This window comes from Lampetra fluviatilis, chromosome 11 (assembly GCF_964198595.1).
Source record: "Lampetra fluviatilis chromosome 11, kcLamFluv1.1, whole genome shotgun sequence".
Classification (NCBI taxonomy): domain Eukaryota; kingdom Metazoa; phylum Chordata; class Hyperoartia; order Petromyzontiformes; family Petromyzontidae; genus Lampetra; species Lampetra fluviatilis.
Genome location: NC_136285.1, coordinates 12,796,992 through 12,810,210, shown reverse-complemented (window position 1 = coordinate 12,810,210; position 13,219 = coordinate 12,796,992). Strand labels below are relative to the sequence as shown.

General features: G+C 52.0%; 1 protein-coding gene across 5 annotated transcripts in view; it reads right to left on the bottom strand.

Moving 5' to 3' along the window:
- Positions 1 to 13,219, bottom strand: part of GRM8 (glutamate metabotropic receptor 8) — a 124,717-nt gene that overhangs the window by 98,032 nt on the left and 13,466 nt on the right. For 4 of the 5 annotated variants that reach the window (XM_078861020.1, XM_078861022.1, XM_078861023.1 and 1 more), the window contains exon 2: positions 1,666 to 3,303. In XM_078861020.1, the coding sequence (XP_078717146.1) occupies positions 1,666 to 2,298 (633 nt within the window). In that variant the 5' untranslated portion in view covers positions 2,299 to 3,303. The remainder of the gene's footprint in view (positions 1 to 1,665; positions 3,304 to 13,219) is intronic. The other variant, XM_078861021.1, reaches the window with a different exon arrangement.

Genomic DNA, 13,219 nt, shown 5'->3' with positions numbered 1-13,219 from the left:
TTATCGCCAGCGAAACTTCGAACTCAAATTGTAAATGTTGTTTTTTGCTCTCCAACGCACCGGTGTGCTGGAGCAATAACTAATTGCCACGTTTTGTTTACGTGACAAACCTTACTAATTGGCTCTGTCGGGTAGTGGTGGAGGGTTATTGACGACATATTTATATTTCCACGATGTAACCCAAAACAAAACCCCCTCCTTTATTCTGGAGTGTGCATAGTTTTTTTTTATCGTAAGCCTGAGCGATGCTGCGGCTGGCCGGGTTACGCGAGCTCGCGGTGTCGGATTCAGCCCCGCGTGTCGAAGGGAATTTACACCCAGTACGCACGCTCGCGGATAAAGCGACGAGAGAGAGAGGGGGACACGGGGTGGACACAGGGTGGACACGGGGTGGGGAAGGCCTGTGACGTCTGCTCCCTGACACGTTTACTGCAGTGCTGTGCTCGCTTCTTCTTCTTCCTATCGCTGTTGCTGATGTAGAGCAACAGCAATTCATTTACATGGAGTGGAAAATTGCAGCCTTCACGTGGCCCACTCTGTTCAGTGAGAAATCACGACTAATGCAATGAACACGGCGACCGAACATCGATTAACGATCTCCCGGTCTCCTGTGCAACAACCATCCTGGACACGTTCGCACAACCTGGGACATCAAAATAAAAAGATACAGACTCAATGATGACATCCCCATGGTAACCCTGGACGCAATCAGCCTCACCTGGCAAGGGTGGTCATATTCTTGGTTCTTTCGGTAAAGTCACGTAGAAGGGAAATAATAAAATAATACAAATATAAAACAATAAAAAGTCTCACGACGTTTCGACTGCAACACAAGCAATCGTCATCAGGTGTGAAATCCACAGCAAGAAACATTTTCTTGCTGTGGATTTCACGTCGTGAGAATGCTTGTGTTGCAGTCGAAACGTCGTGAGAATTTTATTGTTTTATATTTATATTATTTTATTATTTCCCTTCTACGTGACTTTACCGAAAGAACCAAGAATATGAATCCCTGCAGTCAGGAAAGCTTTAAATCAAAAAGGGTGGTCATGTTATGCGCACAGCCTTTTGTCAATCCACTGCTGGATGGGGGAGGCCCTCATCCAGCAGCCCTCCCCTCGAAATGGTCCTGCACTTTGGCGCTTCAGAGGTGACAACAACACCCCACCCATGTTTACTGGGCTCGAGAATCTCCACTACCTGGGCGGGGGTAGCCAGCGGTGGCGAGACCCGGCCAGACTCGGCCACAACGCCACCACAGCCACCGCAACCACCACCGAAGGTAAAGACAAATATCCTCCGTATAGCCTTAACATACTGTTGGGGCAAGTGCTCTTAACGAACACTAATTAAGGCTGGCACGGCACACGAGGGGGTTAGTGGCCGGCACCACGCCAGGCCGCCTTTGTCTCCCCAGTGGCGATGTTGACGCACCGCACCAGGTATTCGTTTGAGGCTGAGTCGACCTAGGGGAGGCCAAGGACCCGTTAAGATAATCGTCACTGGTGTTGGCCGTGAGCGGGAATCGAACACGGGTCGCCACACAACCACCACCACAACCACCACTACAACCACAACCAACCACAACCAACCACCACTACCACCACTGCCACCACCACAACCACCACCACCACAACAACCACTACCACCACAACCACCACCGACCTTGAAGAGGCGCAGGATGTTGGCGACCATGATGGACACGGAGCTGCCAGCGGCGCCGATGACGCCCACCACCTTCTCGGGCTTGGCGAAGATCGGCTGCGCGTTGTTGGTGCACCGCACGTCCGCCGTGTCCTTCTCGATGAGCGCCTGCACGAAGGTGAGCGACTGCTCGAGCGCGTAGGTGTCGCGCGAGCACGTGTCCAGCACGCGCGCGCCCAGCGTCACGTTTGGCAGGATGCGCGGGTCGGCGTTGATGGTGTCGAGGGCGTAGAGCATCGCCTCCAGCCGGTGGATGCCCTTCTCCATCTTCAGGGCGCCGCACATGGCACCGCGGTCGCCCCGCGCGTGCACGGGGAAGAGCGCGCCCAGCGTGATGTCCCCGTCGAGGCGGATCGAGTGCGCCAGGACTCGCTGCTCCTGGGACGTCCCGCCGGGGCCGAGGGCCGTCGCCGTCAGAATCGCAGTCAGCAGCAGCAGCGCCGCCGTCGTCGTCGTTACGAGAGAGGCGGCGGCCGTCGCGTTTGTCAGCGTTCCCGCATGGGTCCGTGCGCCCGGAAGGGGCTTTAGTCGCAGGGTGGCAGAGGTCGAGGGTCCCGCGAAGACCCATCTCCGCCTGCCACTGGGGGGTGGCATGGCCCCACCGCTCCCTCCTACACTGCCCCTCGATCGCCCGCTCGCTCAGCGCCACTCGTGCTGTCTCTTTGTAAATGGCTTCGAGAATCACTTCTTCCCTCGCCACTCTAAAGCTATCTCGGGCTGGCCGCGTGTATAAATCACGCAGCTTCTCTGCTTCCCTGCACCTTCAAGTCTTTGGCTCCTCGTATATATATTTTTTAGTTTGTAGCTTTTATTTTTTTGTTTTCACTCTTAATGTGCCTACGTCTCCATGTCTCAAGGTGCGAGGGGGGGGGTGTTTAAGGCACGTGAGCCCTGGGGGTCAGCCACGTTTTATACTCTCGTTTCGTCCGCAAACGGCTATCATTTCAACACCGAAAACAAGAGAAAAGACGGATTGCAGGATAAGGAAGGCAGTGGCATTCGTGCCCTTAAAATGGGAGCATGCTGCGCGACAACTTTTAATACTGGCCACGGTGTGCGAACATTGTTTCAAACATTCAATGCGTGCTCGTTAAGTTTGTTTTTAACAAACGTTTAAACTACCCCAACCCTTAAGAAGTGGTACCGATATTCTATTGGGAAAGCTAACTTGATTACCTATACAGTGTAAATATATACGTCTATTATTTTAAACACTCAACTAAATTTCTTCCACCAAATTGGCAAAGCACCCAGCGTGAGCTCGCCGGGCGAATACGCGTTGATACCAAATGCATAATTAAGCCATTCGCCAGCTAGGCTAGCAAGCGCTGCCAGAGAGAGAGAGACGCAGAGAGAGAGAGCAAGAGCGAGGGAGTGAACGTTCAGAACTCTTCGGGTCGATGTCTTCCGTCTGTACGTCCGCGGGCTCCTGGACAGCGAAGATGAAGTGGCGCCTATCTCCCGGCTCGCTTACAGCCGGAGCCGCCAGAAACGGATGGCAAACGGCCTCTCTCTCTTAGACACCGCGACGGCGCCCCGCTGTAACGATCGCTTCGTCGCGGCTCACCGGGGCTCCTGTTCCCAGCCTCTTGTCTGCGCCTGGCACGACGGTGACGACCACAACAACAGCAAGACACGAGGCCCTGTGATTAATCGCGCGAAGGACCCACAAATGCCGGGGTGTGGATGGGGACAGGGTTGTTCCTTTGCGTGGGCGGTTGAGATTTAGTTTTTATTTGGAATTAATGCGTTGCGGCATACCCAGGTCCACACTCGCCTTGGTAAAGCCCAAATGGCGCCGAATGTGCCCAATATGGATGCATCTTTGAAGCCATCCAAGTGGAGAGTTGTCATTACTGGGAGAATGCAGGCGTGCGCTACGAGTTGGCTAAGCAACGGGCTTACAAATTATTTCTAAATCGATCGGTTCCAGCGCTGCGTTACCTCCCGGGTTCGGGTGGGGGTTTGTCCGGGCTGCCCGAATTTCCTTTGCACGTGAAGCCAAATTCTCATTCGTGGAGCGGGTCAAAAATTTCAATGCGGAACCTTCTCGAAAACGTCTCGAGACTTTGCGAGGCTCTTCCCGAGGCAAACTGTGACCGCCAATGTGCACGTGCGCGAAATCGGAACGAAACCGCCAACTGGAGATGTGTAAGTTAGTCAGGAAAGTCACTGAGCAATCCCCCCCCCCCCTCTCCACATACCATTCATGCTATTTAAACAGCAAGGTCGATAATACGGCGCTCATACGCATGACATCAGTCAGAGTTGAACGGAAACGGAACGTCAATATAAATCTTGTAAAATGTTGCGACATGCTCAGCTTGCCGGGGATATTCGACATTAATATCCGTGCAAGCGTGGCACATTATGGTTATGTTAATGGTGGCATTTCCCCCCAGTGGATTTCCATGCCGCTCTACGGATGCTTAATGTCACAAGTTTCACGTGGCCCCGTTGTTCCTCGTCATTTTTTTGCCACTCCGCGCGTGTCAAGTCGACCCAAGGGCTCGAGGCGTGCCAGCGAAATGTAAATAGCGATGCAAATGTGTCAAGGAATTGCGCTTACGGCCCCTTGTCAGTCCACTCTTGGGATGAAAGGGCTCACCGCGCACGCAAGTCACCACGCCGAAAGAGGGCCCAATCGGCCGACACCGGCTCAGAGAGCACTCGCCACTGATGTCAGCCGTGTACGGGAATCAATTCCGGTTGGCAGGGTCGTTGGCGGGGCACGCTAACCACCGTACGTACACCTCCACTCCGCGCTGCAAATTAGTAAGACGAATATATTATCCCAAGACTGTCCGTATATATATTCTTAGATTGGTACCCAGCTACGAGTTTACGCTAAATTATTGCGGCGTGAGGGTCATTATTCATACGCTCTTTTTTTCATAACCTATAAATCTTCAGCCTCTGGAATAAAAAAAAATATATAAAAAAATGTATTGCTGCAGTCAACATGAATGTATTTATGAGTATAACGGTGGGTTTATTTATTTATTTAGTTATCTGCGTCTGCTGCAGGCCGAAGCAGAGTGCTAAGATAGGGTGAGGGGGGTCGGGGGGCGGGGTGCAAGGTGGCTCGCAGGTTGAGCTCCGAGGCCCACTACCGCGTGCCCATCGCCGCGCGCGCGTGTCGCGTGCGCGTGTGTCGCGCGCGTGTGTGTCGCGCGCGCGTGTGTCGTTGGCGCACCATGGCCCCCCTTCTCACGGGAATTAATTTATCGCCTCTGCTCGACGCACGCGCAGTGTAACTTGCACGGGCCTTCGAGATGCATTCAAATTAAATGTGACCCATCCCTTCCTCTTTTCGCAGCCCTGCACAGTTTTGTGAGCTGCAGGCTATCTCTGCAGCTTTGCATTTTGCACGAAGATCCTCCTGGCGAGGGGTTAAAGGCTGCGGGATGCACAACGGCGCATGACTGTGGGTTGTCCGCCCAACATTTGGTTCTGTGTTTTGATCTTTGGTTTATCGTTTTTTCAGAATTTGTATACATATATGCTGCTCGATATAATATCAAAACTGTGATAACCCATGTGTCTCTTAATTATAATATTTCACTATGCAATAATAATAATGGGGAGGGATGGGCGGTTAATGTTTTGGTCTAAGGAATAAAGTTAGGGTTTGGGTTGGAGTTAAAATATTTAAACTTAAACACTAAACATGTTTGTTAAATCTTACCAGGTAAGGCCCACTCAGCTATATAGCTCCTTTTGAGAAGCGACCTGGACACAAATGATAGCTCAGCGAAGTGGCTTATCATGTGGCTATTTATAACAGGCAATTATCCTAAACGCATGTTGATTTTTAATGTGGAGGGGAAAACCGGAGCACCCGGAGAAAAATCCACGCGACTACGAGGAGTGAGAACACGCAAACTCCAAATATACAGCAGGCGTCAGGGTTGGGATCGAACCCACGACCTCCTGCATACCAGGAGAGGGAGTCAACATCTCGCCACCCTGGCGCCACAACATCTGGAGATATTGGGAAAGGCTCATTATCCCACCCAAAATCGCGGAGCAGATGGCCTCTTCTTTATCGCCCACTGCTCTGCTGTGTGAGGCTGGTAACAAGCTCCCAGTGGCAGCTCGTGGTTCCAGGCAACGATGTTGACCTCGGGGTTTCCCGATCTCCGGCGATAGCGTGCAGAGGGTGAAGTTTTTCAGAAACTGGAATGCGCTAGAAGGGGCTTCGTCATGCGGGATTTTTCACATAGAGGCCTATAAACTCGCACAACGATTCATAGACCTCCGTAGAGACCCATAAACTCACTCGGAGATTCATAGACCTACATAGAGGCCCAAAATAACTCGCGTACAGTAGAGATGGGTAGACTCGAACGGTCCCACAGACTCCACATAGAGACCCAAAATTGAAACCGGGACATGCCGGCAGTGGCTTCATCGTTTGCCAATTACACCAGTTGACGGGCGCGCGCATTGTTGGTATCATCATCATCATCACCACGACCACCACATATCGCATGTGGGTTTTAATGACCAATGAGTACACCTCCACGACGCATCATCATCCGAAACTGGAAAACACGGGGCTGACTTTATCGCCTGCCCAACACAGAGCCACAACCACCACCGTCAGGTCCTACCCATTTCTGGGAACCACTCACGCCAAAGTGATCTATGCCATGCTAAGTGCTGCTTGCATGTAGGAGTAGTTACAGGTTGTGAACGTTGCCAGCTCTTGATTTTGCCTTGAGCGTCACACTCTTCCAACAATAACTGCCGTGCTTGAAATGATGAGTGGGTGTAATACAGTAGTATGCGTCATTTGGATGTAAGTACCCTTCAAAATATGTAGAGGCAAACTTTGGTCGAACTAGGTTTGAGAATAAAATGTAAAAAAAAATGTTCCCCCGCCCTCTACCAATTTTCTAGTGCCCACATTTGCAAGTTTTGGCCTTTTTTCAAATTATATGATTGTTAGAGGCAGATTTTGCAGCAGTGAGCATTGGTGACTATCTTGTACTGATGAGGATGAAAGCAGTCTGTGGCTGTCTCTCTGCTGTTGCTGCTGTGAGTCGATCACATGGTGATCAACAACTGTTGATGTTTTTTTCCCACAATGCACGAGTCGGAGTGCTGTTCGTGCACGTGTCTGTGTGTTGTTCAAAACTTGTGGTTTTCCGGACAGCGCACGGCTTTTTTTCCCTCTAATGATTGGGCTCCTTGTCATTTATAGATTTTAGTCATAAATCACGGTAGGCTCCATTATATTCGTACCGAATTTCAGATTCCCATCCCTTACAGAACATCATTAGAATTTTCATCAATCACTCACGGATGTCTACATAGAGCGCCCGAGATACATCAGTGGCAGCGGCGGTAGACGGTGCACATTACCAGCATAGCTTCCATGACATAGCGACTCAGATTTCAGGATGCCCACTGCGGTGAACGTAGCCGAGCCCTCCCGAGTTTCATGCGGCGAGCGTTGAGACGGTGCATCTGAATAAGGATGTGTGCAATGGCCAAATAAACACGCAGAGGATGGACCCTGTCCTTTCTGCTCCCCAAGTCAACCAGACAGGACAGGGGTGGAGCTGTGGCGATCGGTCAGGTGGGGCCCTAATGTCGTCCCGCACGCTCGTACCAAGGCTGTATGGCGCGGCTCCAACTTTCCTAATCAAATCGTTGCGCTAACGGCCTCGAAGCGACAACTCTGTCGGGGTACTTCATCTTCTTTGACACCGTCGTTGAAAACAAGTCTCATGCTGTTTATCAAGGGGGGCCCGACTCGTAGCTTTTGCCACCAGGGGAAGGGGGGGACAGGCACCCCCTGACTGCCCGCACGCTCGTCATGCTACTGGAGTGGAGTTGCCTCAAGCAGAGGGGAGGGAGAGCTTTGACTTCCCTGTAACAAACTAATTTCTTTAGAACTTGTTGTTGTTGTTGTGTTTACTTTTTACCTCCCCCCTCGATACCTCCGAATAGCACGGTTGGTTACGTACGGTGCGAACGAAGTTCAACGTACACCGGTGTTTCACTGCATTTTTGTTTGCGTGCGACACCAATATAAATCTGTCCCGTCACTTGCAAGAGGCCTTGGGACACGCGTGGGCAACGCTGGTGGACGACGCGGTGTTCACCCGGAAGAGGTGCTGCGCGTCGAACCTCGTGACAAACGTCACAGGCGAGGGGTCCCGCGTCAAGCACGTTCGGCCCAATGACGTTCAGGAGTTAGTTGTCAAATGTGAAAGGTAAACAGAGAACCGCGATAAAACCCTCCACCCCAGCCCAATAGTGTACGAGGAGGCGATGCTGCAGAGTTTGGTAGTACATGTTGTTCACGTCGTTTATTGTGAAAATTCGGTCACAGTTCCTATGACCACTGTTTCATTGCTTTAATGGCTTTATTTTGGTGATTTTCGAAAAGTTTTTTGGTTTGGCCATGTTTGTTTGTTGTGATACATAGTTAGACTGATGGCCTAAATCTAAGTTGTTTTGTGGTTGTTGTTGTTTGACTTGCATCCCACTGGGATATTTGCACAGTGTTGGTGTACGGTGATTTTTCTGCAATATTTTGCTGTCTTTTCTTGGATTTTCTGTTTGCACATAGTCACTTTAAGATGTTTTCTTGTTCATGTTTTTTTGTTTGTTGCGGTTGCACCCGATTCAAGAGCCGAATGGCTCACAGGGCTATACCTAATAAATAAACTTTGAACTTTGATGCACACCCCGCACAGATAGATTCAAGAATACCCATTGCTGACCTGCCATTCCCTGGCCACCTCCCTCACAGTCCAAACCGATTCGAGTATTTTGGCTTCTTTAATTTTCCCACACGACGATAAGCGACTTCATTGAGCAATCGTTTGTGGCCAGGTCGCTTCTGAAAAAGGAGCTATGAAGCTCAGCGGGCTTAGTAAAATAAAAAAAAAACATATTTTATTTAGTTTTCTATATCTCCTGGTATTCCCAGGAAGTCTTCCATCCAAGTACCAACCAGGCTCAAAGCTTTATTTATCTTCCAATATCTGACGAGGGCGGGCGCAACGTAGTGGAGTGGCAAGCGCCATCGTTAACACTTCACTATGTAACACGATTTTTTTTCCTGGGTAATAAGTGTTCTTTTCTAATTTCTAATGCCTCGAAAGTGTAGAAAATGGCTATTACTCCCCACAAACTTTGCTTTTGTGACCACTGGGGGTTTTGCACACAGCGTTGATATACGGTGCTTTTTTTGGAAGACTTTGCTGTTTTTTCCTGGATTTTTCTGTTGCGCGTAGTCACTTTAAGATGTTGCTTGTTCATGTTTTTGTTTGTTGCGGTTGCACTCGATTCAAGAGCCGCATGGCTCACAGGGCTATACCTAATAAATGAACTGACCTGAACAGAACGTGAAGGAATGATACAAATGCACACCACGTTTTCTCATTGAAAATAGACACATTTCAAAATATTACGGTCCTGGTCACAAAAGCCAAGTTTGTGGGGAATAATAGCAATTTCTGTACTTGTGAGGCATACGCAACTAGGAAATAACACGTATTACCCGGGAACATTTTTTTTTGTTACACAGTGAATGAACCACGTGGAGTCGCGGTCCATGCGCCTGCTGTAGCCGCGGTTCACTGACGGAGCAGCAGCAGCAGCCTGGATTGATGCTCTGCCCCGAGCAGTGTTGATGCGTGGTGAGGGGGCGGGAGGCGGGGGGCGAGGTTTGTTTAGGCGATGGTAGCCCTATAGCTCTACTCACAATATCGCCTACTTTAAAGAGCTCCAATGTAAGGACATTCCAGATATTACATCGTGTCCCTCGCATTCAATCATTCGTGCGTGGGGAGCGGTGGTGCAGTGGTTAGCCACACGCTGTGCTACGAACCCGGCGACCCGAGTTCAATTGCCACTCACGACCAACACCAGCGACAAGATCTAAACCGGTCCTGGGCATCCCCTCGGTCGGCTCAGCCTCAATTTAGTACCTGGTGCGGTGTGTAAACACTGGGGAGACAAAGGCGGTCGGGCGCGGTTCTGGCCACCCCACCGCATCGTCTGCCGTGTTGGCCGTCATGGGTGCCGCTAACAGCGCTTGCCCCCGACGCTCTGTTCAGGCTACACGAGGGATCTGTGCCTTTGAGAGAGCGAGACGAGAGATAAGTGTATGTGAGAGGCTGCGTCTGACGCATTTTATTCACAACTCCCCCCCCCACCCTCGGACAAAGGAAAGGGCGTTCATGAAAAAAAGAAATTCCTGAAATAATTACTGGCGCACTTGGTTGGCGTCGTCTGAAATCCCCACGTTTAAAACTGGCGAGGAGTGGGATGGGGGAGGGAGGAAGGGAGGGTGAGTGGGTGGTTGGTTGGTTGAGCGGTGGAGGGGTGGTGGAGAGACAGCAAAGCAATGTGCGCTGCAATGTCGTTTACAAGAAGAAGAATAAATATATCCTGCTACGTGACCGGACGAGGCTACAGAGGAACGGGGTTGGAGTAGCGCTCTTCATGCAATTTTAACGATTTCTGTCTGTCTAATAACAGCACCGCGAACAACAGCTGTGCTCAGTGCGGCCGGAACGCAGACGAGTCATTTGCTTGAGTTTGTTTTTGTTCGCCACGGGGTATAGGACCCATTCAGTTAAATATCTCTTCTTTGCAAGGCAGGTGGACCCTCGTATGGGGCGTTGGGGTGCGGGGGTGTGTGTAAGCGAGGATACAAACAAAGTGAGCCGTTGCGAAATGAAAATATCCCAGAACGACGCTCGCCGATTCAACCAGCGAGTTCGGTGCAATAATCACCTGCGGGTTTCTCCATGGATTTCTCCTCAGCACTCGCGCATCAATGTATTTGCCGCGAGCCTGGGTCGTGGTTGCCCTCTGCAAAACATCGCGGTGGTGCAACGTAGAGCAGAATCATCTCACAAGTAGTGACTTATCGCATATCTGCATTTCCCATAAATATGCTAAATTCCTCTTGATATGCAAATTATTTTGTCAAGGCGCCCTTCCCCCCTCCGTCCCAGCTTAAATAGTCGCTCCAAGCCTGGAGTGTGTCATTCAGACTCTGTCTACTCGACAGACCTGCTCTCCACCTGAGGACGGCTGCTTGCGTTGTGGCCGAAACGTCGTGAGAATTATTTAATGTTTTATTTTTATTATTTTATTATTTCCATTCTACGTGACTTTACCGAAAGAACCAAGAAGACAGAATCATCTGGTTCGCCGGCGGGCCGCAGGAATCCACAAGCAGAGCCTGCTCCCTCGAGAACGGCGAATCGGGGCAGTCTCCCCGGGCCCCCTCCACGCAGCTGCGGAAAAGCCGCCTGCCGCCGGGCGCTGTCCAGCCAACAAGCTGCATATGCTTCGTCTAAAAAACCAGACCGTTGGAAAACCACCAAAAGTCTCTCTTGCAAGGGGAGAAGTGAGTTGTGTAAGCGGTAGATGTGTAGCCGCCCTGCAATTGCTTGCTTACGCAACTGCTGGGCTCGTGAAACGGCCTATACCAGTGGTGTTCACTCATTTTCAGAGCGGCGGGGGGGCACTTTCGCCGATAAGACATCATCAGTGTGAGGGTCGCCACACCTTTTTAAACCATTGGGTTTGACAGCATTCCACAGGATAAGCCAATCTAGATTTGCATTTGTGACCATCGGACATAACCTGGTCAAATATAACATTGTTTACGTGCGCTTATGATGGGGGCGTTTTCACATTTGTGTATTGTCAGGGACCGCATGTCAAGGCCACCATGGGCTGCCAGTGGCCCGCGAGCCTGCCAATGAAGAACACTGGCCCACACACCAAAGAGCCGCCACTCTCAGAGGGCACTTGTGGCCTACTCTTCCACTCTGGCTAAAACGTCTTAGAAGAGGTGGGGAGCACTGTCGCTTTTTCTCTCCCGTGTATTTTACTGGCGTCAATATATGAAACTAACGGAAGGAAATCGCACAACGGGAACATGAGATGTAAGGTCTGGGGCTTGATTGTAACGTTACGGCGAGGAGTTTGTGCTCGGCCGGAATTGGCCCTGGGGCAATCAATGAATTCCCGTTGCCCCGGTGCAATTGTACCACCCACTCCATCCTCCGTCACAGCCCATGTCTGTCCGGCCTGCGGGGTGCCTCCCCCGGCGCAGCTGCACCGCCTGCACACTCGATGGCTACACGTACCAGCGGCGGATGGGCCCCACTAATGACCGGGCCAGGGGGCTGCGAATGGAGTCGCGACGGAGGCCACAGAGCGCGACACGGGCGGGTCGAGATCTCCCGCGTCATCGATCTCCACCCCTCCCCCCTTCGCCCCCTCCCCATATCCCCATCGCATCGGCGTCACCCCCCGCGGTGTGTTTTCAACGCCATCATCTCGCAAATCAAATAATTAATGTAGCGTGAAGACGGCACGTCTCGCGGCCGCCCATCCCGGCTCTCTGCCGAGACAGACGAGCGCTCCGGACATTGAAATCCTCCAGCGCAACCCGCGTCTCGTGCGCCCTGCCTGCGACCACACGGCCAGCAACAAACAGCGCGTCGTCCCGCGAGACGACTGAGCGGAGGGATGTTTGCGTGCCGGTTAAATGAGCAGCAGCGTTGCTTGTGATGCGCAAAATAATCCAGGGATGCTTCCTACGCCGGGCGAGAATGCCAACGTTGTTTAATTTTTTTTTTTATATACAAAATGCCACGCTCTCTTCGGTCAACTCGGCCTTCAATGACCACCCGCCCAGGTGCAGAGCGAGCATCGGTGAACGGGAAGACAGAGGCGGTTGGACGTGGTGGTGGTGGTGGTGGTGTTGGTGGTGGTGACCTCACCACGCTGTCGTGCCCGCGTTGTTGATAAATGCTCGCTCAAGATGCTGCCCCCCCCCCACCCCTCTCTGCGCTCTGAGTGCTGGGCTAAATGGCGGAGGATGTTTGTGTGCTTTTGTTGTTGTTGTGTGTGTGTGTAATCGTGCTTCCCATGCGCAAACCAAACCTGATTATCTCAGCCGAGCAACCGACTTGCAAGAAACACGGCGCGCCTAGGGGTTTAATGGGATACCCCCCCACCCACCCCGCCCGCCCGCCTCCCGCCCACCCACCCACCCACCCCGCCCGCCTCCCGCCCACCCACCCACCCACCCCGCCCGCCCGCCTCCCGCCCACCCACCCACCCCGCCCGCCTCCCGCCCACCCACCCACCCCGCCCGCCTCCCGCCCACCCACCCACCCACCCCGCCCGCCCGCCTCCCGCCCACCCACCCACCCACCCCGACAATTCCCGTCCACAAACTGCGGGCTCGTTTGGCGACCTTGAAGTTCCAGACGAGCAGCAGAGTTGAGACCGTCTAATGTATTGAACCATGGGGTCCCTGTGGATCGATCCCTATAGGCTCGCGCGGTGGTGTTGTTGTGTGCGCAAGCTTCGCTCGCTTACAACCGCCTTATTAGCGATTGTCCCGTGGCAGTCCAGTCACGTTTGTACACACACGCACACGCATACAAAAGACAGAGATCCACCGTATCGCCTGAACAGACTGTTGGGGCGGCAAGTGCTGTTAGCCAGCACCTATGAA